The sequence below is a fragment of the Tigriopus californicus genome, chromosome 8 (assembly GCF_007210705.1).
Source record: "Tigriopus californicus strain San Diego chromosome 8, Tcal_SD_v2.1, whole genome shotgun sequence".
Classification (NCBI taxonomy): Eukaryota; Metazoa; Arthropoda; class Copepoda; order Harpacticoida; family Harpacticidae; genus Tigriopus; species Tigriopus californicus.
The window spans coordinates 11,438,996-11,464,573 of NC_081447.1; the positions used below are offsets into that span (position 1 = coordinate 11,438,996).

Here is a 25,578-nt window from a genome sequence, read left to right on the forward strand (position 1 = left end):
GATATACGTACAAGGAACAGATAATCCCATCGTCTTTCCCGAGACGAGACATGAAGTTTTAGGCAATCAATTTGTCCGTGACTTAAAAATCTGGTCTTGACTCGTGATCTCACGCAGGTCTCACCCTACGTAGTTCGTGGGTACCTTCTATGCTTCTTCATCTTTTTCTTCATGAATTTGGTCAGTTGGCACTTGGCGAGGAAAAAGAGACCGCTCCTCCTCATTTTGACTTTCATGCATTTCTCTCTGGCTTTTTGGGTTGGGAAGATCAAGGTGCTTAAGCAACACCACCAACACCATCACCAGAGAGCCCTTCCTAAGTCAGAAAGCAAGCACGTTGAACCGGCATTTCAGATCTTGGGCAGAGAACCCATTGGACTGAGGAGTGAGTGAGTGAGTGAGTGAGTCAGCCAGCCAGTGAGAGCAACAACCCAAGATTCTTGACTAACGAGACCATCAACATCGGCCATTGATCAAATGGAGATTAGAAGGGGAGAAGCCTGGGCAACATAAGAGTCTGTGGTGGATGTATTTTCTCACTCGATATGCGATGATGGGTTGGATTGCGGGCGAACCTGGCAAATGATCACATTAAATTGATTTTTAGAGAGTGCGATTCCTTTCTTTTTTCGTTGCAAAAACCACTTCCAACGGCAACGAAGTTTATGGCTTCTTATCAAGCGCAGCGCACTCGCGCCGAGGGCGCTCTATTGAGGGAAAATTCCTCGACTTGGCCCACCGTCTTTGACGTAAAGTATTATATAAAAAGAGAGGTGCTAACCACAAGACGGTTGAGTTCGGTTCTAAATTATGCCCTCCTTATATGCGTACATGCTTTAAGATGAGTGTTGAGTCGAGATGTTTGATATGCTGAAAAATATTCAACGATTCAATTAGCATCCGAAAACGCCTCCACCCGGCCAGCAAAGCCGTCCATTGCATCATCTTTTTGCAAGTTCTGATTGGGAGTGTCTTGTCCGAGATGAGATTGGTTCTCCGTTTGTGGGTGCGTTTAGCGTCTAAAAAAAATTCTTGAGAAAAATCGTGAAGGAGATTCAAACCATGGACCTGTCTCATGGTAAGCAACTGCGCCAATCTCTGAACCATCTCCTCTTTTCGAGAAAAGAGCATGTCCGCCGAAAACATGTTGGACAAAACAATGATTCGACGAAATTCTACTCTTCTTTCATAAAGCGCTTTATCACCGGTACGTGAACCGCTCACAGGAGGACGGATCGACGAGGCAACAGATAAGGCTCTGAAAGTTGGTTCTTCAGTTGTTCTGAGACAGTCGGAAGGTAAATCTCTCGCTTTGTAAATCTGGTTATCGTTCAGTGTCTGTGTGCCTTCAGTCAACGCTCTTCTAGAGCTATTCTATAAATCTTTGGGTGAACGACGGTTTGTTGCCCAAAAACGTTACTCACAAAGTGTTGTTCGTCGTAGAGATGGAGTGAGATTTATAGCCGGATTGGAATTAAGTGCTTTTCAGAATCGCGCTGTCTCTCTCTCCTGAAGAAAAGATCGCTTTTCTTTTGAGAAGGCTGAAATTTACAATCATTTTCTGACAATGTATATCACCGATCTGCAAGAAGAAGACCTGGAGATCTCCATCAAGGTAAGTTATCATCTCGGATGGATGGATGGATAGATGGCTAGCTATCTAGCTAGCTGGCTGTACTTGAGTAAAGTTTTCGATTGGGCTCCCACCCTATCAATTATCATTGACAACTTACTCATGGAACTCACCTGAGATCCGGAAAATCCGCCAATTCTTTCCGCATCTGACGTGAGGGCTAATTTGCCCCATGAAATTCAAGGTTAGGCCAACGATGAGGGCGAATTTGCATAAGATGATTGTTGTTGATCGCTCCCAAAAAGATGTCGGTTGGAATCTCGGGATGGCTCGGTGCACCATGTACGACGATGCACTGCAGCAATTTCTTAAACTCAATTACCCACCAAGTTGACGCGCATCAAAGCAACGGCCATTTCTGTTTACTCTGAAGTACTCGCATCCAATATCAATTCAATCTCCGTTCGAATCCGGCCAAGATGGCTAAGATGCCACACCATTGTCGCCTTTTCAGAAGGTTCCATTTGAGCTGGAGAATCATTTCCTCTTTGCTAGTGGTGTCAGGCATCGATAAATGAGCCTTGGCAGAGGTGTATTATGGAGAAGTTTGGCACTCCACAGCCCCGAGTGGCTCTTCTCTTCCTTGAGAGCTCTATCGAGTTTTGTTCCTGATCATTCAGCCATCCGGAATGAGACAAACTAAGCCCACACGCAAGCAACCAATCCTTTCGTGAAAGATTGGCATCCATTGTGACATGCAGATACCGAGGCAGCTCCGACCTGCTACTCGAACATCAATGGCAATCATCCACAATCATCTGCATGGCGGAATGTCTCAATTAATTCGAGCATACACCGAAAATGGCATGAAATAGCATCAAGACTCGAGCGACTCATAACCCCTCTCTTAATGGACCAACAATGCTCGTTAATTCGAACCTCGTGGGTGAACCAGAAGAGCTTCTCGAGCTCTCTCGAATGAGAGAATAAAACATGGTGGTCATGAAACGTGACACCCTCTCAAACCGGCCAAAAGTCAAGAGTCACACATTTTTATTAGGGATCGGGACAGTGGCAAAATCTTAGGCCGATCACGACCACTTCCAACAGCCCACTTGTTTTCAAAGGCTTGGAGTTCGTATTCATAAATATGAGTTTTGCTCCGTCAATCTTTGTCGACGGACGATGAGAAAAAGTTGAGCTAAAAACGCGGGCTACTTAAACCCCCAAAATCTACTAGTTTAGAGAGAAAGAGAGCGAAGAGGTGTGGAGATTGGATGGATAGAGCGATGGCTGGATGGACTGACTTTTTGTTTGCTCAAAATGGAAGTTTATTGTTGACTTTGATTTTGGGAGACAAAAGCCCTCGAATGCGATTCCTTGTGTCATTGTTTCCACTTGATTGCCTTGTATTCAGAGCCGCCTTCAAAGTCCGTACACACACTCATACACACACAAACACACACACACACTGTGGTTGAGAGTACGTACGCACTACTAGAGCTCCCGTCATGTTTGTTTACCGAACTCGTCACCCTGTATGTGTGTGTGTGTGTGTGTGTGTAGCAAGGTGTGCGTACACCCTTTTTTTAAGTACAATGACTATTGGCATTGGGCAGCCCCAAAACAGACTACTTTGTGGCCCATGATTCGTCAAGAACACGGGTTTTGGGTAGGTTTAGGAATCAAGACGCTTCAAGTGTGTCCACACTCCATGATGAGTTGTGGGTAACATGTGTGATACGTTCGTCCATTATTTGGACAAGATCCAGAGTACCACATACTCGTATTTACATGCATATATGTGGAGCTCGTTCATGCTGTTGCTCCATCAATTGGTCCGTCCATGTACGTCCGCTTCGTATGCGCCGATTGAGACGCCAATCGACGTCACGTCCAAAATTATGGGCCCCTTGTACAACACTAAATGGGACGAGATTTTTACACCCTTATACGGAGTAGTTGAGGACTTCCACATTTGGAGCACTTCCTCATTCTCTAATGGGTAATAATAAAAAGAGAGGAATTCGGGACATTTCGTCAATAGTGGAGTCGACCAGTACGCAGGGTCTTTCCAGGTGGCATTGAAATGGTAGTGTGTAAGGAGTACACCAACCAAGCAGCAGGCAAGTCCAGTGCGTTTTTAGTCTTCCCGGGAATTGGTCTCGATCCAGCAATTTGTTTTGATGTTGCTTCTGATGAAAGATGGATGAATGTGGTTGCACTGAGCGTCCAGATCGAGTGAGCCAAGATTAATTGCGGCAAATTTTAGATAATCACGTTGTCGTCTTTGCTCGTTCTCTCTCTGTCTTCTCTTAATAAATCTTGGTCTTTTAGCCTGTAATTTGATGGATTTTTCGTGGAAAACGAAACTTAAGGGTGAAAACGAAACCTCGAAACTTTGGTTCAAACTAGAGGCCCTTTAGTTCAAACCCTTGACACGTAGTGTAGAAACATCTTCCTACCAAGGAGTCGTCTCTCGTCCTTGTATCATACTTGGTTGATGAATTTTTCACACCCATAACGACAAATCCATTCCTAAAAATTCGCTCTCTACCCTCTCTCTGTCTCTGGCATTGATTTTTTGGGGGGGAGGATTGCAATAAGTTGCAAATGTGAGTGGCAGAAAAAGGTATCCTTGTTCAATTTTCCATTGTCAGATGGAAATAGCCGGGGTACTTTTTCCACGCTGATCAAATGGGATTGAGGATTTCATATTCATGGTCAAGAGGAAATCTCTCCCCCGTCGTGAACGTGTTGAATCCTATCCCATTATTGACAATACTTTTAGCGTCCAAGGATATTCCTGATGAGCGTTTGTCTTTTGAGTTTTTGGCGCGGTTTTTGATTGAATGGGTGTCTTGAGCCTTCAGGGGGTGATGACGACTCGGCACAGAAGCTAATAACGACGATCGGTTTTAGAGCCCAACACTCTAATCCCCAGGACCAAAAAAAATCGTTTCCCTGGTCAGATTCAAACGGAAGACATTTTTATGAGGACCTCGTCCGGACAATTGAAAATGATATCCATCTCTACGATTGTTCCACTTTGAGGTGAATGTGGTCTATCAGGAATCTGTCTGGCTCTATCCATTAATCGGCGTTCCAACGTCCAACGGCTGATTCACGTACCAGTCAAAGATCAAGACATGGTCGAAGAACAGAGAAGTTACGTGGACGAAAGGTGTCAGTATGGTGCCTTGGAGGTCACCAATGAAGTTGTAAACAGTGATGGGTGCACGGAAGGGGAAGTAGTAAATTCTTGATGAATCTAGGTAGCAGAAAAAAGTGCCAAATTTTCAGGGCTCGTACGGTTTCGGGCACTTTTTTCTCTCTGTGGGGACTATATTGACCTGTGCAAGTATGTGAATAAAGATGCAGTGTGCCATCCACATACAACAGACTCAGTCTCAAAGCGTGCTAATGTAGTTTGAAATTGAACCATCGTCCTGAATGTCAAAATTAGGCGTACCCACGATTGAGAAATCATTTTCACCCCGATTGGGGGTCTGAAGAAAAACAATCTCAAGTCAGAAAAGCATCAGAATCAATTCCAAATGAAGCTTAATCCCCTGTTGTTACATCGACTCTCCTTCTCGCCAACGGACAACAACAGTAATTTGCTCCCTGAGGCAAAATACCTCGGCATTTCTCTTCAAACTGATCACAGATACAATTGTAATCATTTGGGGGCGTTGGGTTTTACACCGAGGGGTTTGAAGGGGAATCGGAGACGAGGGATGCAAAACAAATGTATTTATAGCTCTTTCCTGGGTTGGCGTGAACCCCCTAATTTTCGGACAATTTCCCACAAATTCTTGACTAAAGATCGTTATGGTGTTTATTTGAGCAAAAATGCACTCCGTAAACGGCATAAAACGTTGGGTCATATTTCGCTAGAGGACTTTTTATGGGATGGGTGAGAGAGAGAAGCGCAGGGTCGGCACAATTATTTTCTGTTATTGTCCATTGAATTGGTAGTCGTCGTCGCTATCCACGATTGTGCAAAGCAAATGTTGATCCCCTCTCTGGATTCCAATGCCAAGTCTCACTTTTTCGAAGTGGAATTCAGGCTAATCTGCGTGTAAGGACACTTTGATGGTTGTAAACCACACATTTGGGAAGAATTGTGGTCCAAGTGCGAAGTGAACTCTGACGTATACTGAAAATGCAATTCAAATCCTTTCAAGGTGGCACCCAAGTATGTCAAATCACGATCTGTGCTGACCGTTCAGTTTTTTAATCCAAGTCATATTGTACGACCGTTTGTTCGATTTCACATGGAACATGAGACTGAAGACTGAATATTTTCATGCACAAAACAAAATATGTAGGGAGAAGAAAACGGATTCATATTCCATTAAGATTGGAATCCTGGGCATTCAGAAGCCATTTGGCTGGAGATTCGTGGCACCGTATTTGTATCAAAAATCGTGATTGTGCAGTTTTCCCGGTTCTCTCGCCTCTCAAAAGTGCGACAGATTATTGATGACTTGAAAACAACAGAAACCCAAATGGATTACATGAGCTCACACTTTCTCATGAATCTAAGCAGCGCCTTTTGTTTTAGTGGAGATTTCTATCATTGTTCCACTTTGAACCTGATCCGCCCTACTCCGACGAGATTACAGTAGGTTTCCATGAGTAAGAAGCTTCATCAAAATCCAAAACATTTTAGTACGTTTGGAAAAGAATTGGCTTATTTGAAAAAATCTGGTTTTTTTTGACCAAAGCAAGGGTATCACAAAGGGTAACAAAAATCGATGATAAGCTCAACGCTAAAATGTTTTAATTGATTTTGAGTTTTTGCTGTGTCAAGATTAGGGATGACCAGACGATTTCTCGTTGCAAATAAGTAGCAGTGGAGCTCTTTGATTGCAAATATAAGAGTGGAATTCGGCCTTTCAGACAAATTTCCAAGAAATTAAAGTTTAATGCTGGCAAGAAATTTGGCATAACGTCGGATGGAGCATGGAGGAGTAATATTGCCTGGATTCAAAGACAAAATGCCTAGGATGCCATTTTGGGCCCATGAAAACATTTGGCGATTCCTAAAACAGTTGCCAATTCGTGGAAAAGATCACGTTATAAATTGTTTTTCGTGGATCCTGTTAGTCTGAAATATCACGACCAATTCCACATTGATTGTCAGACCTCTGGACAATTAGATAAGTTGAAAAGGTCTCTTTGGCATAGAAAAGCTTCAGGAATGTGATCATCAAACAAAATGCTACCAAATTTGGGTCGGCGAATCTCCATGTGCCATTATTCGGCTGCATCTGCCGACTTGTTATTGAATGGATTCCCGAGAATGAATCCATGGCCTCCCCTCACTGTCTTGGTCTTATTCCATTCACTCGACTGGGCGTGAGTGTTGGCAATTAATTGCGACCACTCCCAAGCACACCATTCGCCAATGACCTCCCCACTCCCCCCTAGAGTGTGTGTGTGTGTGTGTGTGTGCATGTATATGTGTGTATACGTAGGTACGCCGAGAAATTAACTAGAAAAAAGCTAATAATCATAGTAGCAATATTATGATGCCAACTGAGATCTTCATCGGGAACCTTGACATATAAATTGATGATTGGTGGAGAGGCAATCAGTTACAAGTTGACCTTTCTGGCGCTCAAATTTAAAAAAAGCATGAAAATTAAACCCAGACTGGGTGTAAATTAGGCATGTAAACGTGTTTGTTGGCGCTCTTCCTTGATTGTGTCGGCCATTCATTGATAAATGAGCGGCTTCGGATGTCGATTAGCATGTTGCCATCTCTGAGATAGTCGGATTCTCGCAATGGCCTCTCCGAAATGTTAATTAATTCCTTGGTAGATTTTCCTAATGGCATTTACATCATTTCGAGCCCTCAATTCCTGGCAAACCAGGAAGTTATCAACAATTCTGATCTCTTACGGGGCTCCGTGGAATTTCATTGTTCCTAAACGCGAGCATGAAATCGGTGCACTCTTGGTACAAGTACACACTATGTACTAGAGCTACATACTGCACACACGACATGTTCGAGACCCATGAACCACAACACAAACACACATACACACACACATTCTAGTCTGTGGTTCTGTGTGTTTGTGTGTGCGCTCCGTACTCTCGGAATAAGTGTTTGGTATATACTCGTATGCAGCTCACGAATTTTCTACTCCAGTCACCTTGACTCCAGCGGCATGAGATCCTCCAACCAACGGATGGATGATTGTGCCATATTCCCGGGATTTCAATTCTTGATAAGCCATCAGATCCTTTCCTGATTCATAGATAACTTGCCACCCGTTTGCTAAACCGCGAGGCCCATGATCAGGATAACGAGGAAGAGGCCACTTTGATATCTGCACTCTGTATACTATACATAAACTGGAATCCATAACGTATTTACCCAGGCTAATCTGTCCTTGATAGGAAGCGTTAATTACATTCTGAAGACACGTGGTCGTATCTGCGTATGCTATATGATATTCCACACCCTTGGTCTGAATTGGCACCTTGTCTCACAAAAAGTGTGATCTTGCAATTGTCTGAGTTGAACCTTGATTGTGTTGGACTTGGGCTTCTCATGCCCATTTCTGCCTCCTGCCACGCCAAGTGTTTGTTCGTTCTCAAAAAGTGCCTTTTATGTCCGTGGTTTATGAGGATGCTCAATTTGTTTCTCGAAGTTCCGACCCAATAGACCTTTGACATACGTATATGTACTTAGGAAAAGGCTTGAGAGGGATTGGAAAAAAATTACCCCTCACTCGCCCTGTGGATTGTTGGCCAATGGGTTTGCCATTCGACAGCTGATTACTCCAATTGGACAAAATTTTTCCTTTCAGTGCTCCATTGTAGGGTCGTTCGGTCGTTCGGTCGGTCGGTCTGTTGGGAGGCTTGCGTCATGTATTGTAGGGTAGATCGGCCGATTGGAGTCAAAGAGGCATTTAAAGCACATGTAACGAGTCATGCTTGAGCGTCATAAATCAGATCGAGAGAGAGTGTTCTCGGAAAGCCCGATCCATTATGCAGCCAATTCACAATGACAGATATGTCAATAATGGAAAGGCTCCCTTGAGAAGGTCTGGCGTTCGACTAGTACATAGTTAACCAAGTAGTGAATTGCTTTTTGCTCTCATGCCCCAAAGAAGGAGGGCGAAGTGATAACTGATAAGAATTTCAATTGGCATCACAAAGCTCAAAGTAAGAAAAGAAATTTGTCTCTTGCCAAAATGGTACTCTTGTCAGATGGTTTGGTTGTTCCACATCTGTTAATCAGCAAAAAGTTGTTTTCAAACAATCCAAATCCTGGCCCGTCACGCTTAAATGACGACTTAACGTCCGTCCGTCCGTCCGTCCGTCCGTCCGTCACCCTCCAAACCCTCCTAAGCCAGGCCCAATAAATGCACCGTGACTCCGTAAGAGGTCTAATATTAAATCTGGCCATGCTTTGATATATTTTGAGTGGACTTTGATTTACGCGCTTCAGTGTTTTTGAGGGAGCAAAGTTGTGGCAAACATCTCCAACAGCCCCTTAGACACGGCCAATTGCCCTTCCAAGCGATGACCAATTATTAGCTACTACTTCATCCAACGTTTTGGCGGTCAGCCAGTGGTGTTGCTTGGTCGGTTTTCATATCTTCCAGCAATCCAGGTCTGGCCCGTCTTGACACTTGTCTTATCATGAGGATGAGTCTTGGCTCCTGCATCATCCTTAATGACCTCCACGATGGTCGTGACCTCGTATCATCTTCAGGAGAAGAAACGCCAGTAGCCAGTCGTCTTGAACTTGAACATCAACCCACCGAGATGTAACAAGACGTGCATGGTTTGTAAATCTGGATCTGCAACATATTTCAAGTTTATGAATGATTAGACAGCTCATCCGTCATGAAGTCGGGAAGAAGAGATTCTCATCTCACAGGAGCACAGGTGATCCGCGTGATGATCCACGCTTCACTTCAGCACCAACAGGACAAGAAGAAGAAGAAGAAGAAGAAGAAGGCATTTCATACATTCCACCCCATTTGGCGATTGATCTATCAGGCAACAATGCCGTCAGGTCTACTTTGACGGGATCCAGTTCAACAAAACCATCTGATGGAAGAATGGAAGAACCAAATTCGTCCATGGAGCCAAATCGAAGAATTCGGCCCTTCAAGCCCAAGTATTTACTCAAAAAGCTTGATGGGCTGTCCAAAAAGAATTGCTTTCAAAGTCCACCGTCGTACAGGATATTATTGTGAAGGCCCAGCCCATTGTTTGGAGGAGGGCACATATGGTGTTTAAACAAAGAAGACAGGAGTCGACCAGTTCTGGATTTCTGACCAACTGTCATGAAAGGCGTATGAGTGACTGAATCGTCTTCCTCTCGAATTATCAAGCCCATCAATCAACGTGGCCATGTCATAATGTGTCGATCTAAATTCCAGATCTGCTGTTTTCGGGGATGGGTTTTCTAAATTCTTGGATTCTACCCACTGTCCCTTAGAGTTGTTCCAATTCCCCACCTGATGCGTCGTAGCGATTCCGACTCAGAATTGGGCTCTCAAGACCCTCTGCTGGAATGGATTCCCACTTTTCTTGGTTGTCTGATAAGAAATCACACAGATTCTCACACTTGTCCATCACTTCCTGAAGCTCTCGTTTAGTTGAGTGGAAAAAGATAGTGACTGTGAAAAATCAGAGCATTTCAAACGAGTGGAGGTCATCTTCAAAGAGCAACAGATCGCCGGTTTCTCATTGGATTAGTTTGTCCTTGAGCAGCAATTGAGAGTAAATTGATCAGCAAATTCTTGGGGCTGCCCTTCCTGGTAGATCCCATTGAGACGAGTTCATTTCTTACCTCTTAGCGTCGCCATTCTTCTCCCGAAGAACAACCAAAGACGACCGTATCAAGATCAATATGAAGACCTTGGTAGATTCAATCAATGGGTCTGGATGATCTTCCCTCCCCCCCCCTTCCAATGCTCCCATTATCGGATTCAAACAGATTCAAGTGAGCGAGACAAAATTATGAAATGACGAGACCCCCATAATGATTCATGATCATTCGATATCGGAAAGGTGACATTCGGGGTCAGAGTGTTGGAAATAGAGCGGCCGAACACCTTCCACAAGTACAGTAGTAGAGTAAAACATTATGATCTTGGGAATCAATGAGGGTTCCAGGTTATCTTCAAACGAAGCAGTCCAATTTGGGATCAAGCTTTTTTGGTCCCAAATCCACTTGGCCGCGATGTCCTTCATGACTTGCTGGGCAATGTGTTTTTGCAAATTGATCTGTCCCTTTCGAGTTTTTGACGCTATCATGGCATGATCAAAACGACTGTTGGTTTTTGGTCTTGGAGGTCTTTGAAGGGGAAATCCTGGTGTTTGAATTATTATATCAAATCCTAGATATTCATTGTTGACGGCCATATTTATGGTCAGGTCATCAGTCCACAACTTATTCACGGGGTTTACCGATTCAAGCCTTGAGTCCGGTGGTTTTCTTTCCGGTGGATTGACCACATCCCCATTATCAGATAAATTAGAAGCCCTGACCTTAAGCCTCTGGCCCCGTGTCAACCAATGAGCCCGTGGATGACATGGACGTGCATCTCATTGTGTGACACACTGATACTAGCACACATGTGCAATGGCAAGACATTAGAGGCATTAGCCCTTATAGACGGGCATGCGGACTCGGTATTTCGTGGCATCCATAATTTTACAATTCCAACCTCACCGCGAATTTAGGCAAAGCAATTTGGGCACTTCCGAACACGAGATGGCGCCGAAAAAACCACCTCCGAGAGAATTGCCAATCGTAAAACAGCGAGGCTTTTTGTTCTCTTTATTTGACGCAAGTAAAACACTACAAGAAGTTTCGGCATCTCTGCTTATTATCGCCGAATGTCACTTCGATTTACAAAACTCCCAGAGTTCCCAAAGTTCCCAAGTATACACATATATGTTCACACCCCATGTATATCAGCGAGTGTGCATGGTTATTTGAGAACACTTTCCTGCCCGATTCTTCGTCATCATTGAAACACTCAGAGAAGGGGCGGGCCAATCGAACTAGATATTCAAGTAATAGATGGATAGATGGAAGGAATGATGGCGTCTCATTGAGAGATAGATGGATGCTCCAACAAGGCGCTTGAGGAATTTGAGAAGTTCCTTCCGATTTCATTTCAAAGATGAGTTCTGATGACCTGAGATGATCTCTGACGTCCAAGGGCATCCCCGACTCCACACACCATGCCTAACCAAAGTGTATCTACGTACTACCTATGTGATGCCTCCTATCAGTACATACACTCATTCGACATTCATTCCCTGCGTTCTTGCGTTCGTTCGTAGCATGCAAGTAGTGGTTGGTTGGTTGGTCGGTTGGTTAGGTTAGTGGTTGGAATGCACGGACACTTGAGAATCTTGAATATATACTAGATGGGATGGATTGATGAACGAGAGGCAATTTCTTCGAGTGTTTGAATTGTCATTTTCCTTGACATTGAAGCGGGCAAAAGGTTCATAAATTGAAAGGCAAACAATCGCCAAAATGTGTTCAATGATGATGATGTCTCTCACGTCTTTCTCGTTTGAACGGCTCAGACTCGGGTTAAGGGCAACATAATTCGCGTATTGTCTAATATGTAAATAACACCTGCCTCTCGTTGTATTGCCACGAGGGGAAGGCCAAAAGGGACATGAAAGATGATTAAAAAGTTCTTCATTTCTAAGCTGACATCTTATGTTCCTTCTTCATAGCGCTCGTCTTAATTCTCGGGTCACTCTTTCAGGTGGTGATCGTGGGCAATGGAGCCGTGGGTAAATCCAGCATGATTCAGCGCTATTGTCGAGGCGTCTTCACCAAAGGTTACAAAAAGACCATCGGCGTCGACTTCCTGGAGAAACCGCTCAGGTACGGTAATTATTATCATTATTGTTATGATTTCGTTTAGAACTGGAAAAACGATCATCCAAACTCTTTCTGGATGGCAATACGAACTTGCTCAATGCTTTAGCGGGACTAAAACCGAAAGAAACCTGGCCATCTTGGAAACGCTAGACAAGACGAAAAATCCGAGAGAAGCCCGTTCGTTAGGTGGAAACGTTCAATGCCATTTCAAAAAGTCAAAAGTCAAAGGCGACAATTTGCTTTGTTTTCTCAACCCATGGCTGCATTTCAAAAAGTTTGTTGCTGCAGCAGACTTCTTCTTACCCATAGAACATATAGCCATCTGTTTCGAGAATTGTTTGGATGCACACTCCATTCCACAACAAGTTAAATAGTAAGCAATGGTAATTGGCCCAGATGTAGCGACAATGTCTTGTCCATGTTATCTGGGCCGAAAGCGAATGCGGAGACAACAACATTACGCAGGCTTGAACATGAGAACGAAAACTTGACAAAGAATTTAACTCTAATGAGTCTCGAGGCAATTAACCTGAAGAAAAAAAAAAGAACGTAAATGACCCTCTACTCGCTCGAAAACAGAAGGAACTTTTTCCCCTCCACGTTTTAAGCTCGTCGTCGTCATGGTTGTTCCTGGTCCTGGTAAAAGATGGAGACGAGGTAGTAGGTAGGCCCCATTAAAAAGTGGAGCTATAGATAAGGTCAAAGGTAGATTAGCCAATTTCAGCATCTGACAGATTCGACTTTGAGGCTGAGCCAGAATGAAAAGAGCGGGAAAGTGTTTTTCCCCTTTCCAACGGACCCAAATCATGAGCCAACCATGTCGAATTGCCATCGGGTAAATGTCGAATTCAAATGAGAGAAGTGGGCCTAGTTAGTGCGTCCTTATGGGCCAACTTTGTCGCACGGCCAATGGTTGTTGGCTGTGGAATTGAATGGGTCTAAATCAGTTGTTAATTGAAGGTCTCGTTTCGGACATGGGCTTTTTAATATATCGAATGAGGGGCCCCATTGTGGTGGGCCTCTTGAATTGGGTCATAAATTGTTAAAAGAGTAGACAATCAAGCGAGGCTTCCTGAACGTTGAAAATGGAATAGGAACTTTCAGCCAGCATTCAGAGTGCTACAGAATACCTGAGACATGAGTGAGAAGAAAAAGATGGCGACAAATGAGTGAACATGGAGCAAAAAGCGACTAATTTGACGTAGTACAATTATTAACAGCACACACACACACACACACGTCTACCATTAGGGCTGGGGTGAAAATGGCTAAATTAACTTTTTTGGACGAGGGAAATCTTTCGTTCCTCTCCGCCAGAATGTTGCTAGTACAATGTATCTACTAGGTATGTAGTACCATGAAGACATTGGTCGTGGACTGCTTGAACGGCCTGGAATTTCTCTGGAAGAAATTAACTGCTATTTGATTACCTGGAAACGAGAGAAAAAGCCGATTCAAATGCTCTCAAGTGTTGAAAGAGGGAATGCTTACAATGATCACTTTGAAGTGCTGACCACCCGAGGGTTTTCTACCTATCTGGCGAAAGTAATAGTTCGAAATTTCAAACAGGAACCAGAGAACTACCTATGTATGTAGTACAGTATGCGGCCGTCTGTTTCAAACCTTGAGCTAGCTAAACCATTCCATGTAATGCATCTCCAACCATTTGCAGGATCTTGAGCCAAGATGTGCGACTGATGTTGTGGGACACAGCGGGTCAAGAAGAGTTTGACGCCATCACCAAGGCCTACTACCGTGGAGCCCAAGCGTGTGTGGTGGCCTTCTCCACCACAGATCGGGCCTCGTTTCAGGCCGTCAAGAAATGGCGGAAAAAAGTGGAGGACGAGTGTGGCGGATCCTCAATTCCCATGGTTTTGGTCCAGAACAAGATTGACTTGATGCACCAATCAGCAGTGACCAAGTGAGTGAAGAACCGGTTTAAGAGCAAATATTGGGCAACTCAGGGTGGCCAAATGCTGAGCAAAAATGACGCAACCTCGAGAAACGAGATCTAGCTTGTTTTTAGTCTGCTTCGATATCTTGAGATAGAGTCTGTCGAGAAAGGAAAGTTGGCCAGGGAGGCGATCAGGGACGCGGTGCAATGAGGCGTTGCACTTCATTTTGTCACATCAGTGATGGATATTTGCCAATTTAGGACATGATTCATCACAATCACACCTTGATAAGCTAAGCTAAGCTTTATGTAACAAGCCACAAGCAGGCAAGGTTGATGAGATGAGAGATTCTCTCACATCTTTACGTAATGCACTTAAAGAAGCCTCGGGAAAAATGAAGAACAGAGAAAACACGCCAGTCACTTATTCCAGCTTCCAACCACAACAAGAGCGAGGGAATAGTCAAAAAGAAGAGATCTATTTTCTGTTGAAAACCATGTCTTGTTCTCTTCAAAAAATGCGACAACAGGACGTTCCGCATCGAATTGGAATTCTTTGCCACTAAATACTGGAATTGAGAGTCCCAGATCGCCAGATGAGGCGGCCTCCCATTGTACGTATTACGTATACGTCAAAAAAAGAAGAAAAGAAAGTGGTGATCTATTCATCCGGGCGGAATTTCCTCTGACGAGTAGGTCGCTTTTCATAATTAATTCAACAAGGCGAATCCAATTGGACGGGTTGGTTGCCTTTCCAAGATTTCCAAGAGAAATTTGCATTCCCATTCTCTGGCAGGCAAACAAAAGCAACAAATTTCACCTCACCTCCTTCTTTTAGCTCTCCTTAGTCATTCCTTACCGCCTCAAACACTGACTTTCATCCTGAACAATCTAATCCTGTTCCCGGATCAACTCAACATAACTCAATGGCCATATTTGTCTCTACCAAAGTGAAGTCGTCTTTCTAGTATGTAAGGAGTGACACCGAATTTGCCAAACAATGCGTGGGCATCAACATTTAAAAAAAAAAAAAGACATTTTCCGTCCCCGTGTCAATCTTGAAATGGACGAGCCCACTTTAACGGAGTGGCAATGGAATGTTCAGTTTTCCACCTCAATGCGGTCCGAATTTGGATCTCCCGTTCAGACGTCCCTGTTTTTTGTTGTCTACACTTGAAAGTAGCCACCCGATTAAATTTAAAAGGCAAGAGCCTCTTTTCATGCGCTGGCAATTAAGGTAGGCCGTTGAAATCGACAAAACATGATAAGTTCTCAACAGCCAAATGGATTTCTTAACCATTCATGTGAAGACCTGGGAGGCTGCTCTGGGCATCGAAGAATTGGTTGTTCTCTTGGCGGGGGTCAAAGCACTTATCCAGGAGAAAAAATGCAAACCGATCTCTGTGATACTGGCAGACTAGAACCCTCTTTTGGCAACAGAGTTGTTGATCAAGATAGCGTGTTGCCAGTCGATGAAAATTGGAAGATTGATCCAGTTGTGAGTGCAGAAGAGGGGGAGGTAGTGGTGGTTTATTAACTTCCTAGTTTGGCAGTAACGTGCAAAACTATAACTCTATCCTGATGTTAAGGTATATCGCTCATTCACCAGATTGGTGCATGCAATGAAAAATGTTCGAAGTGCACACTACCAAGTCAGAATCGGCCACCAATGTGTAGGCGTGAGTTGTGTCGTGACTAGTCTGTAATGAAATTTGCTAATGGAACACACGTGTGAGTGTGTACCACAATGTTGTATGTGCGTCAGCTGATCTAGATAAATCAGAGTATAAAGAGCTCCATTGTTTCGGGTTTTATTGCTCCTCTTAGCCGAATGCGAGTGCAGTGAGTGTGCAGTGTACAATCAGATCGAAACACCCCCATGATTTGGGTTGTGATGATGGTGTGGCCACTTATGTAAATCGCAAGCTGATAAAAACACCCAAATACCCTTCGAAATCCCTTTGTTCTATCTCGTCTTGACCAAAAATGAATAACAAAAAGTAGCTTCACTCTTGGCCGCGAGGCATTCAGATGAGCTAGATCGGCAATGTGGAGCATATTGCGAATATTTTTTTGCCCAACTGTTCCTCTTCCTGTTGTTCGAGAAGACGAAGACGAAGATGTCTACAGGCTATAAATCATTGACTGGATGACACATCCCCTCTTTCACAGCTTTGGTTTGTTCTTAAAGAGTGTGAAAAACAGAGCAAATTGCTAAATTTATTGCTTCCCACGAAATAAAATCAAAATTTGCGCACTCCGTAGGCCAACTTGGCGTGGGACGGTCTCAAAAGTAGGACAACAAGGCGTCGATAAGATGAATGCGAGTGCGTTTGTTCAATCCCGGGGATGCTGGAGGTAACCTATCGGACGAATCCCCGATCTGCCATGAGATTAAACCTCTAAATGGAAGACAAATCTCATCTCGCTTTAACTAATTGCCAGCAGGATTAGTCTTCAATTAGATCAAGATCTTTTGTTTGAGGTTAATTACTGTGAACACCCTCCCAGACGAGCAAGCAGTCAACGCATGGACACAACCGGCACACGAAGCACAGTGCTTGGCGGAACATCCCGTCCTCCATGCGACCTCTCTTGCTAATCTCGTTGTCTTTTTCTTTCCACCTTATTCCAGCGAGGAGGTGGAGGCACTGGCCCAAGAATGCAATATGAGGATCTACCGGACCTCGGTCAAAGAGGACATCAACATTTGCAACGTGTTCCAGCACCTGGCCGAGAACTATGTCAACCAAATCCGAAGCTCGGTGTTCCTCCACAATCGGTTCCCGCTTCACCCGGCCCATTTGTCCCATTCCACGTCTCTCATTCAAATTGGTGGAGGTTTGGCAGCGAGAAAGCATCCATTCAGTACCGCCTCTCTGCAGCACGAGGAGCAGGCAGACCATCAAAAAGGCGTGCGGAGCAAAGGGCGCTATGCCACGCCACAAGAGTATTTGAATAACCCCATGTTCAACAGTTTGAACAAAAGGAGCAACCATTGGTTGCTCAACGACAAGACCATCACCCTCAAGCCATTGAACACTCTGAAGAAGCGAAACATGCACAAGAAATTGCCCATTAAAACAGGATGCCGGGTCCTCTAAACCCGTTCCAAACCAACGGCGAGTTCTTCTCCAACGGACAGGGTGGCCATATTTGAAAGAAATATTTGTATTGAACTGTGATCTAGTCAGACCTTTGAGTGTATCTACTACTACTACTACTACCTTCCCTACCTACGTTGATTGTTGGATTTCGTTGTGCCCGCGGGCAAATGCATGCAAGGAGAGGAGTGCAACAGTCCGTGTTCATCAATCTTTCCTTGAGAAAATAAATTTGATTTTCGTCTGTCAGCCATCACTTCGGAATGTTTTGAGTCGATTGGGATCTTAGATATCAGAGAGTGCGTGCTCCATGCTAAGCGAGGAATTAGAAATTTTACTTGGACCTTCTTGGACGAGTACAAATCTTGCCTCCATTAAATGAAGAGGAACTGCATGTGTGCAATTCATACCGCTCTTGTAGGTATGGCGGGCTTCTATGGCGCTTATGTATGACTAATAACTGTAAGTTTGATAGAAAAGCAAATCAGTGCATGAATGGCCCAGCGTGCCACTCCTAGATTTTTTTTTGGGGGGGGGCGCATATTTACATATATCTACATATTTGTAGAGTGTAATCATATGACTGAACCGATGGCACAATGGAATATCAAATCACCATTGGCACTTGTAAAATGACTCGCCATTTCATGATTTTCGGGATGCTTCAAGTGAAGACCTCGGAGATCGTCACTTGTAGATGTTCAACAATGCCGCTTCCCCAAATGTTTTTCGGCATTGCCATGATTTTAATTTATTGCACCATTGCCAACCCCCATAGCTTTGTGACAGACTTGACAACGTCATTGCACTTTTTGTTACATCTCTTCAAGTTTATAGGAAGCAATGGCTACCACAGAATACGGCTCGCATACTAACATTCAGCTTAGTACGTCCTCTCAACGATATGGGTAGTAAATCAAGCAAGATATTATTGCTAACAGTCCCGTATCTTGTCAAGTCACAATGAGATTCATTGAGCTCAATGCTTGCTCATACCCTCATGACAGGGCTACAAAAATGGACGATCGTAGCTACATCGCTTGAGGAGCTTATTTTCATTTCACCCAAAAAGTGTCGGGAGTGCCAATCGACATCGTCAAGATCCTCCAAGGTCCCGTTCAAAAAGTCGAGCTCTTCGCACTGCAATCATCATCGAAACCGATCTCGTCTGTCTGCATCTGTGTACTATGCATTACTCACGCATACACGTTCTGGTGCATACTACGTGCTTGAGTCCATTCCGAGATTTCTGTATTCTCTCTCGAATTTGAAGTGCGAGCAGGTAGATAGATACGTAGATAGATAGACAGACAGACCAAGAATATGATTCAGATGACATTACGAAACCCAATGGAGAAATAATTGCGCTGGAATTCAATCCCGAAACTAGTCCAGGGTCGTGGATGATGATCCATAGTCGAGTACGGATTCCTCTGGAGAAGTGAACATGAACTTGATCATGAAACCAAACAAAGACCGACGACCAAGTTGTGGACGAAAAACCGAGAAATACCACGTTGAACGTTGAGTTGGGAACAAACGATGATTTGGGAAACATTTCGAACCGGAAATCGCGGTTCACCACCCACACAGAGACAAAATCAAGACCCAAGACGATCACAAAGTCACAACGACGACGACGACGACGGTTTTTTTGAGCCCGGCAAGAAACCATCGCTTAAGTTCTTATCTTGACTACTCAACACACGGTTTGAATGAATTTCAAAACGGACCAAAGAAAACGTCAACCCCAGGCCTATGGAGTTTTCTTTGGTAATGAACGCAGCAGAGATCCAATCATCTCCAAATTTGAGACCACGATGAGAACGTCCGCCACCTCAACTTTCGTATTGAATGACTCCTTAATTTCACAATTGATCGTCTCACAACAACATTATGGTTACCCCTAAGACGTCAGTAGTGAATGATTGTTTCATAAGTGGATTGTGGAGGTAGCTGATGTTTGTTCGTCACGCTTATCAGATTCATCACCCAAAGCACGCAGAAAGGCGCAATTAGATCGGGATGCTGGCATTTGAGGCAGGTAATCAATTCAGGCAATGACAATCCAGCCTCAGTTGAAGGGTTTCATCCCAACATGGGATCCAAACTCAAAGCCTACACGTTATTTGGGTTCACTCTGGTGGTCACGACCTTGGCCATTTTGGGCGTGGTCACGGGGCTGATCCTGACGGAAAATCGAGGACCAGGCCCTTGGCCTCAAGTCAACCACTTCCAGACGGTTTGGTATTGCTTAGTTTTGTCGTTCGTGGCCATTCAATCGATCATTATCCAAGCCACACCTGATATCATCGACTCAGGGCCTTCCAAGGTAGGCCCCTCTGGGATCGTGAGAATTCTTGTCAGGTTTGACACTTTGAGTGTGGCTGATGTGTGGTGTAGACACAAATTGCTGATCCATCCGTACGATAATAGAGCCAAAGTCAACACTTTGTCAAAACCTCATTTCATGCATGACATAAAAGTCAGACAAATCACTTCGTGATCTCGGGAGAAAGGCCTCATATTGTCAGAAGAGAAAACGGGAGAAAACACAATTGGGAGGTTTGTTGTTACGCCATTGACATAGACTAAATAAGTGTTGACGGTTTGGTTCAAGAAGGAGCGTAGAATAATGAGTTTGACATACTTGAACAATTTTGGGGGAGAATGTGGACTGGATACTGGAGAATATAAAAAGCTGATTAGGCGGAAAGTCTCAGAGGCGATTAAAATGCATGGAATGGACTAATCCCGAAAAGAAGAAAAATTTCTCAAACTGGATTTTCCTCACTTTCAAGCACTAGTAGATCAATCATAAACATTGAACATTGGTAGCCAAAAATTGAGTATTCAATGTTTTTCTATAGACATGAATGACTGAACTAGAGCATACCCCCTGCGAGCACTTTTCAGAGCCCTCCCCCCTGGGGTCCAGACATCCCACAGTTATGGCCTCTTTAAAAGTCACAAGGAAAATCACATTGTTTCCCCCCCAAAAACTCATTCTCTCCAAACTAGGCCTGGATTCTCCTGGACAATGTCTACTATGGATTCATTCTGGTGCTCTCTCTCATTCACTGCATCTCCTGGGCGGTCTTTGGACGGGCAGATCTGGCCATCATATCAGCCTTCACCATCCTTCTGGCCGCATCCAATGCCTTCCTCCAAAGTTTCCGCTTTCACCAAGCCACATTGGCTCGACCCGACAACAGATTAAAACCCGATTCATCGAGATCCATCGTGGCCATGGTGGCCCTGGGTAATTGAGCCTGTTAGAGTTGTCTTTGGTGGTTGAATCTGAAATAAGCATGGCTCAATTTAGGACTGAATTCGACGTTAAAGGCCTTGTTCTTGGTGATATGTGTCCTCTTGTCGCTTGGATCCATTGTTCACTCGCTTGGATTGGCACAATATCCAATCATACCGGGAAAGTATCTCACGTATTCTTTGGACGAGGCTCACACGCAGACAATCTATTATCGGTGCGAAGGTGAGGACCGGATTATGTTTTTCGATCACGCCACAACGGGGTTTCTCTCGGGCAATTAGCTCTTCATTTTCAATGGATTTGCACGTTTGTAGGCAACACCACCGATCTGCCTCCGATCATTTTTGAAAGCGATGGTTCTCATGGTTTGGGCGATTGGTTGGGAATCCTGAACGCCATGGAGGGACGCCATCGGATTTGCGTTTGGGACAAACCCGGACTCGGTTTCTCGGATTACATGCGTTTTGATCAAGAGCAACCCATACAATTCTATCATGAGCTCATTCAGGCCTTGGCCAGACAAGAACCGGAGTTTGCGCCTCCTTATGCTTTCGTTGGGTGAGTTCCCCATGAACAAAGCAAAAAATTGTCAAATGTTTTTGGTTTTTTAATTTGCCTTTTGCCCTTGCAAAACCCGTCTTGATTACATGAATGGGCCAAGAAGGTACTACTTTGTGTGGCTTTAATATTCCTTTTCAGGTGGGGAGGAGGATTGAATGTGATCTACCAGTATGCCTTGGACCATCCTGAGAATGTTCATTCTTTGATCAATTTGGACGGGGCACTTGAAGGGGTCGAGTTCCGCTTGCCAGCCATCATCAATAACTTGACCGAAACCCAAGCTCAAGAGCAGTTTGAAGCCGATATGAGAGGCCGCTTTCAAACATTTTCCCTCATCAATGGACTCGGGATTCCATTTGGATTGGTCCAATTCTTTATTTCCAAGCAAGTCAATTGACCACGATGAGTCTGTACATACTCTGAATATTTTACCAATTGGGTTCGGTCCTCAGATTGCCAGTAAACGATCAATGGCCTCCACGTCAAGTTGAGGAACAAGCCTGGTATTTTGGAACGGAGAAAACCTGGATCACTCAATATTGGTTCGCTCGGCAGATTTCTCGGACTCCGCCCAGCATTTTCGAGCAAAGCATAAGGGCTCCGGTGGGTTTGGGGAATTGTATTTTAAATGTGCGCATAAACTCTATGGGTTGGCCTTACTTTTAATCCCAGGTCCATATCATCTTGACCCACCAATCTGAGGAACAAGTGGATACCTTGGTTTGTCAACCCCGGAATTTGACTTTGGAAGCGTGTCAATTCGAGAAGGATTACAACCGAATGATTTACGAGGAAAAATTGGCCTATTTCCCTCAAAATGGAGGCCACACCGTGGAGTGCACAATGGACGAGTGTAATCTGGGATTTTACGTATTTACCAATTCTTCTTACACGGTCCAAACGGTTTTGGATCTCCTGCAATGAAATCTACAGCGAAGCACTTTCTTAAACATGTGCCATCTTGAGGGAATAAATACACAGGCTGTTCTATAAGAACTATGTAATACCAATTAACAATTTATTTAATGTCATCGTCTAAAGCAACCGCTCCAATAATAATAATATCCATTACAAAACGCTCTTTTGCAACTTGTGTCTGATGTGGTTGTAAAAGTCGATTTCTAGGCTCAGGGCTTGTTGCAAGACCTCCAAAGGTTCCTCGTCGATTTGAACCACTTCTCGGTCCTCATTCTTTTGAATATCTTAAACAGGAACATATCAAGTCATTATAGGTAGTACTAGGTACTTGTCAAACACCTTGTTTTTACCTGACAAGTGATGAAAGAGCAAATCAACCCCTGTGAAGTAAGTGGGCAAGATTTCTTCCAATTTGGCAAATGTGTTGTGTAGATCCTCCACCACTCCAACAACAGGGAAGAATTGCTCTGCATTCCTTTTGGCTTGATCCAGAGCCTTTTTCGAACCCATCACTCTGCAAAAACTCTCCGAGCCACAGAAATAACCCTGGAAAATGGCTTTAAATGGATGGATTCCAGAGCTTTACCTGGCATGGACAAGTGCTTTCTCAAAAGTTTGTCAGTTTTCTGTTCCTTCATCCCTTCGCCCCCTTCCCCCCCCCCCCCCCCCCAAATGACCCTAAGAGTCAACTTCACTTCAATTTGATCTAATGTTTACCCTCAAAAATAATTTTTGAATCGAAGTAGATTTATATTATCAAAGAAAGGTCGCAAATTTGACAAGAAACCACAGGTCCTTGGCGGATGAGAGAACCAGCCCCTGAGAGGAAATTCTGTTGCTTATTTTTTGTACCACAAATAAGTTCTTGAGCAGGTTCTACATGTTTGACATCAGCTCAATTGTCCACGAATTACTCAAACGCACTGTACTTGAATAATAATAATGATAAAGCATTATAAAGAACACTGTTAAGTTACATTTTACGACAACTGGACCTCAAAATTAATCATTGATTAACAGGCCTTTTGCTTTATGCAACGAGATTTTCAACTTTTTTGTTGTGGGCATGGCTACTTATTCTTACTCTTAATATTCAATTACTGCGCTTTTACATGTATTTGCGAGCTTGCTTAATCGAAGATTGCGTTCCGAAATCAAACTTGGAACCGACGATTCCTGAAGATCGGGAGGTCATTTATTAGGTACATTTCAACTCTGCTTTAGTCCATCATATGCTCAAAATGCTATTTTTTACCCCATTCTTCATCTTCGTTTAGCAAAACAACAATCCATTTGAAGATGGATATTTCCGCTTGAAAACAACTGTCTCTAACTGATCTTATCTCTGAGGTTTGGAAGTCTTCAGGGCAGTTTGAGGATGAAAGGACCGAATGCGCCCAAGTGATTGTTAGCTATATCATCAACGACCATTCCTGCTCGTATCACTAGCATTTTAAGTTACGCTTTCTTTTTGTTCAACGGAAATGTCGATGATAAACCAATGCAATTTCCCCTTTCCAGTCGTTCAATTTTCCGGAATCTATCGTCAGCATTTACGAGTTGGGCGTTAAATAACACCGAGATCTTTAGTAAACCTCTCTAAAAATCAAATATAATAATAAATGTCTTCCCTTCCTTTTGGTATGAGAGGCTTTCACTCGAAATTGTGCTACCACAAAATGATCACTTCTGTTTTTGACCGTTGTGTAATCTTACCTCTGAAATTAGATACCAGTCTGTGGCGACTCCTTTTAGTTGATAGGATCATAAGATCCTCAAGTTACCTCAAAAGTCAGAAATTAAGTGGAACATTGTGTCTCAATTTTGGGCCCCGATTTGCGGTTTCGAATCAGCCAATGCACGTGTTTGACTTCGAACTCGTTCACATTGCAGCTGACCTCTTTCCCTAACCTAATAACCCTAAACCCAAGATCTTTCTTAAAACCACTTACGATAGTGAAGCTGTAGGATGAATGTACTTCTCGCCCATGGGGTAGGGCACATTCGGGATCACGGCTCAGAACACAGTCCTCAATATCCTTTTGAAAGCAATTTTCGAGAGTCTCGCCTTTCAACAGCAAATGGTTCTCCAATCTGATTTGACAGAGGACTTTTCGTTTGGTTCTGAAGTTGGCAATGAATTTTTGAACGGGGTCTCGAATCATAACCAGCCACACCGGGTTTTGAGCGTGGCCTAATTGGGCAAAATTGAAGAACACCGTTGGAACATATTCGCTCACAGGACTCGTTCTTCGGCTAAAGAATTGCCTGGCAAACCCCACCTTTAGGAACAAATACGATGGGTCAGCAAGAACTGATATGGAGGTCAATTCCTTTTCATTGCCTAAATTTACCCGCGATTCGTCTGTGACCAAAGGTTGGTCTGATTGTTCCTTTCGATGGGAAAACCTGTTCATTGTGGAAAGTTTGTCCAAGAGAGCGGCCAAAACGCCAGTTCCGGAGTTGGGCACCCGAATCAACAATAAGAGGTGAGGCTGAACGGCGTTTGTTGTATACAGAATTTGAGTACCGGAATCAAGGTGCAGAATGAAATATTGGCCGTGATTAAAATATGTGTTGATTGTTATTTACATGTCTTAAGCCAACTGAGCGATGGACTGTTTAGGTTTCGATCACGGTAAACCTAAGAAACCACTTGGAGGATCTTCGATTTTTCAAATCCTTGTTACAAAAGTCGCCTTTTCGTATGTGAAAAGATGATCAAGTTTCAAAATTTCATACCGTGCTCTTTAGGATTGGGTCCATCTCTTTTGAGACTAATTTGATCAGAAATGCTACTTTGGCATCAAAACGGCCATTTGAATTTAGTAGAGCTTACACTGAATGATAGTGGTACTGTCAAATTCCGTCACTCAATTCACCCACATTAAATCCTCGTGCTATTAATTGGCCCTCCTGTTTCTTTTGAGCTTCACGAGTAGAGACAATGGACGATGGTTCCTTACTGTTTTGGGCGTTCAGATGCTCTAACATGTGATAGCACCAAATAATGGACACAAACAGTAGAAGCACAAATATCTTTTCGTCACGTCGAAACCGCATGGTTTTTGCACATCAGCTAAGCTGAAAAAATGGCAATAGTCTTGACACAAGTGGTTGTGGCAAGTCAATGAAGGAAAATGCCGTTTTTGACAAACTTCGTTGTACACATGTATATGCACTTGTACGTATATACATCCTGTACTATGTGGGTGTGGGAGGGGAGGGGGGCGTAGGATAAAAGCTTTATTTTGGGGGGCGAATGTAAACAAAGTTTAACTAATACTCGCCTAAAATTGGTTTTAAAAACCGCTTAATGATTAAGAAGATGAAAAAAAACATTTTTTTAAGATATCTGGAAACTCG

General features: G+C 43.7%; 3 protein-coding genes across 5 annotated transcripts; 2 read left to right on the plus strand and 1 right to left on the minus strand.

Annotated features, from left to right (window-relative positions):
• The first annotated feature begins 1,281 nt into the window (after window positions 1–1,281).
• On the plus strand, window positions 1,282–17,718 carry LOC131884700 (ras-related protein Rab-23-like). Of its 3 annotated transcripts, none has more exons than XM_059232547.1 (4): window positions 1,282–1,615; window positions 12,346–12,467; window positions 14,137–14,385; window positions 16,994–17,718. In XM_059232547.1, the coding sequence occupies exons 1-4, from the start codon at window positions 1,568–1,570 to the stop codon at window positions 17,460–17,462; spliced, it is 888 nt and encodes a 295-aa protein (XP_059088530.1). In that variant the 5' UTR covers window positions 1,282–1,567; the 3' UTR covers window positions 17,463–17,718. The 3 variants fall into 3 exon arrangements, with proteins under 3 accessions (XP_059088530.1, XP_059088531.1, XP_059088532.1); XM_059232548.1 differs by lacking the exon at window positions 1,282–1,615 and adding an exon at window positions 8,923–10,553; XM_059232549.1 differs by lacking the exons at window positions 1,282–1,615; window positions 12,346–12,467 and adding an exon at window positions 13,304–14,052.
• A 731-nt stretch (window positions 17,719–18,449) lies between these two features.
• LOC131884698 (uncharacterized) lies at window positions 18,450–22,298 on the plus strand. The gene is made up of 7 exons (XM_059232545.1): window positions 18,450–19,794; window positions 20,484–20,724; window positions 20,788–20,955; window positions 21,048–21,291; window positions 21,433–21,678; window positions 21,747–21,897; window positions 21,967–22,298. Exons 1-7 carry the CDS (start codon window positions 19,561–19,563, stop codon window positions 22,216–22,218), a joined length of 1,536 nt encoding a protein of 511 aa, XP_059088528.1. The 5' UTR covers window positions 18,450–19,560; the 3' UTR covers window positions 22,219–22,298.
• Window positions 22,296–25,364, minus strand: LOC131884699 (uronyl 2-sulfotransferase-like). Its single transcript, XM_059232546.1, has 5 exons — window positions 25,099–25,364; window positions 24,567–24,707; window positions 24,165–24,494; window positions 22,563–22,758; window positions 22,296–22,496 (listed from the first exon to the last, which is right to left on the minus strand). Exons 1-5 carry the CDS (start codon window positions 25,273–25,275, stop codon window positions 22,363–22,365), a joined length of 978 nt encoding a protein of 325 aa, XP_059088529.1. The 5' UTR covers window positions 25,276–25,364; the 3' UTR covers window positions 22,296–22,362.
• Window positions 25,365–25,578: the final 214 nt, after the last annotated feature.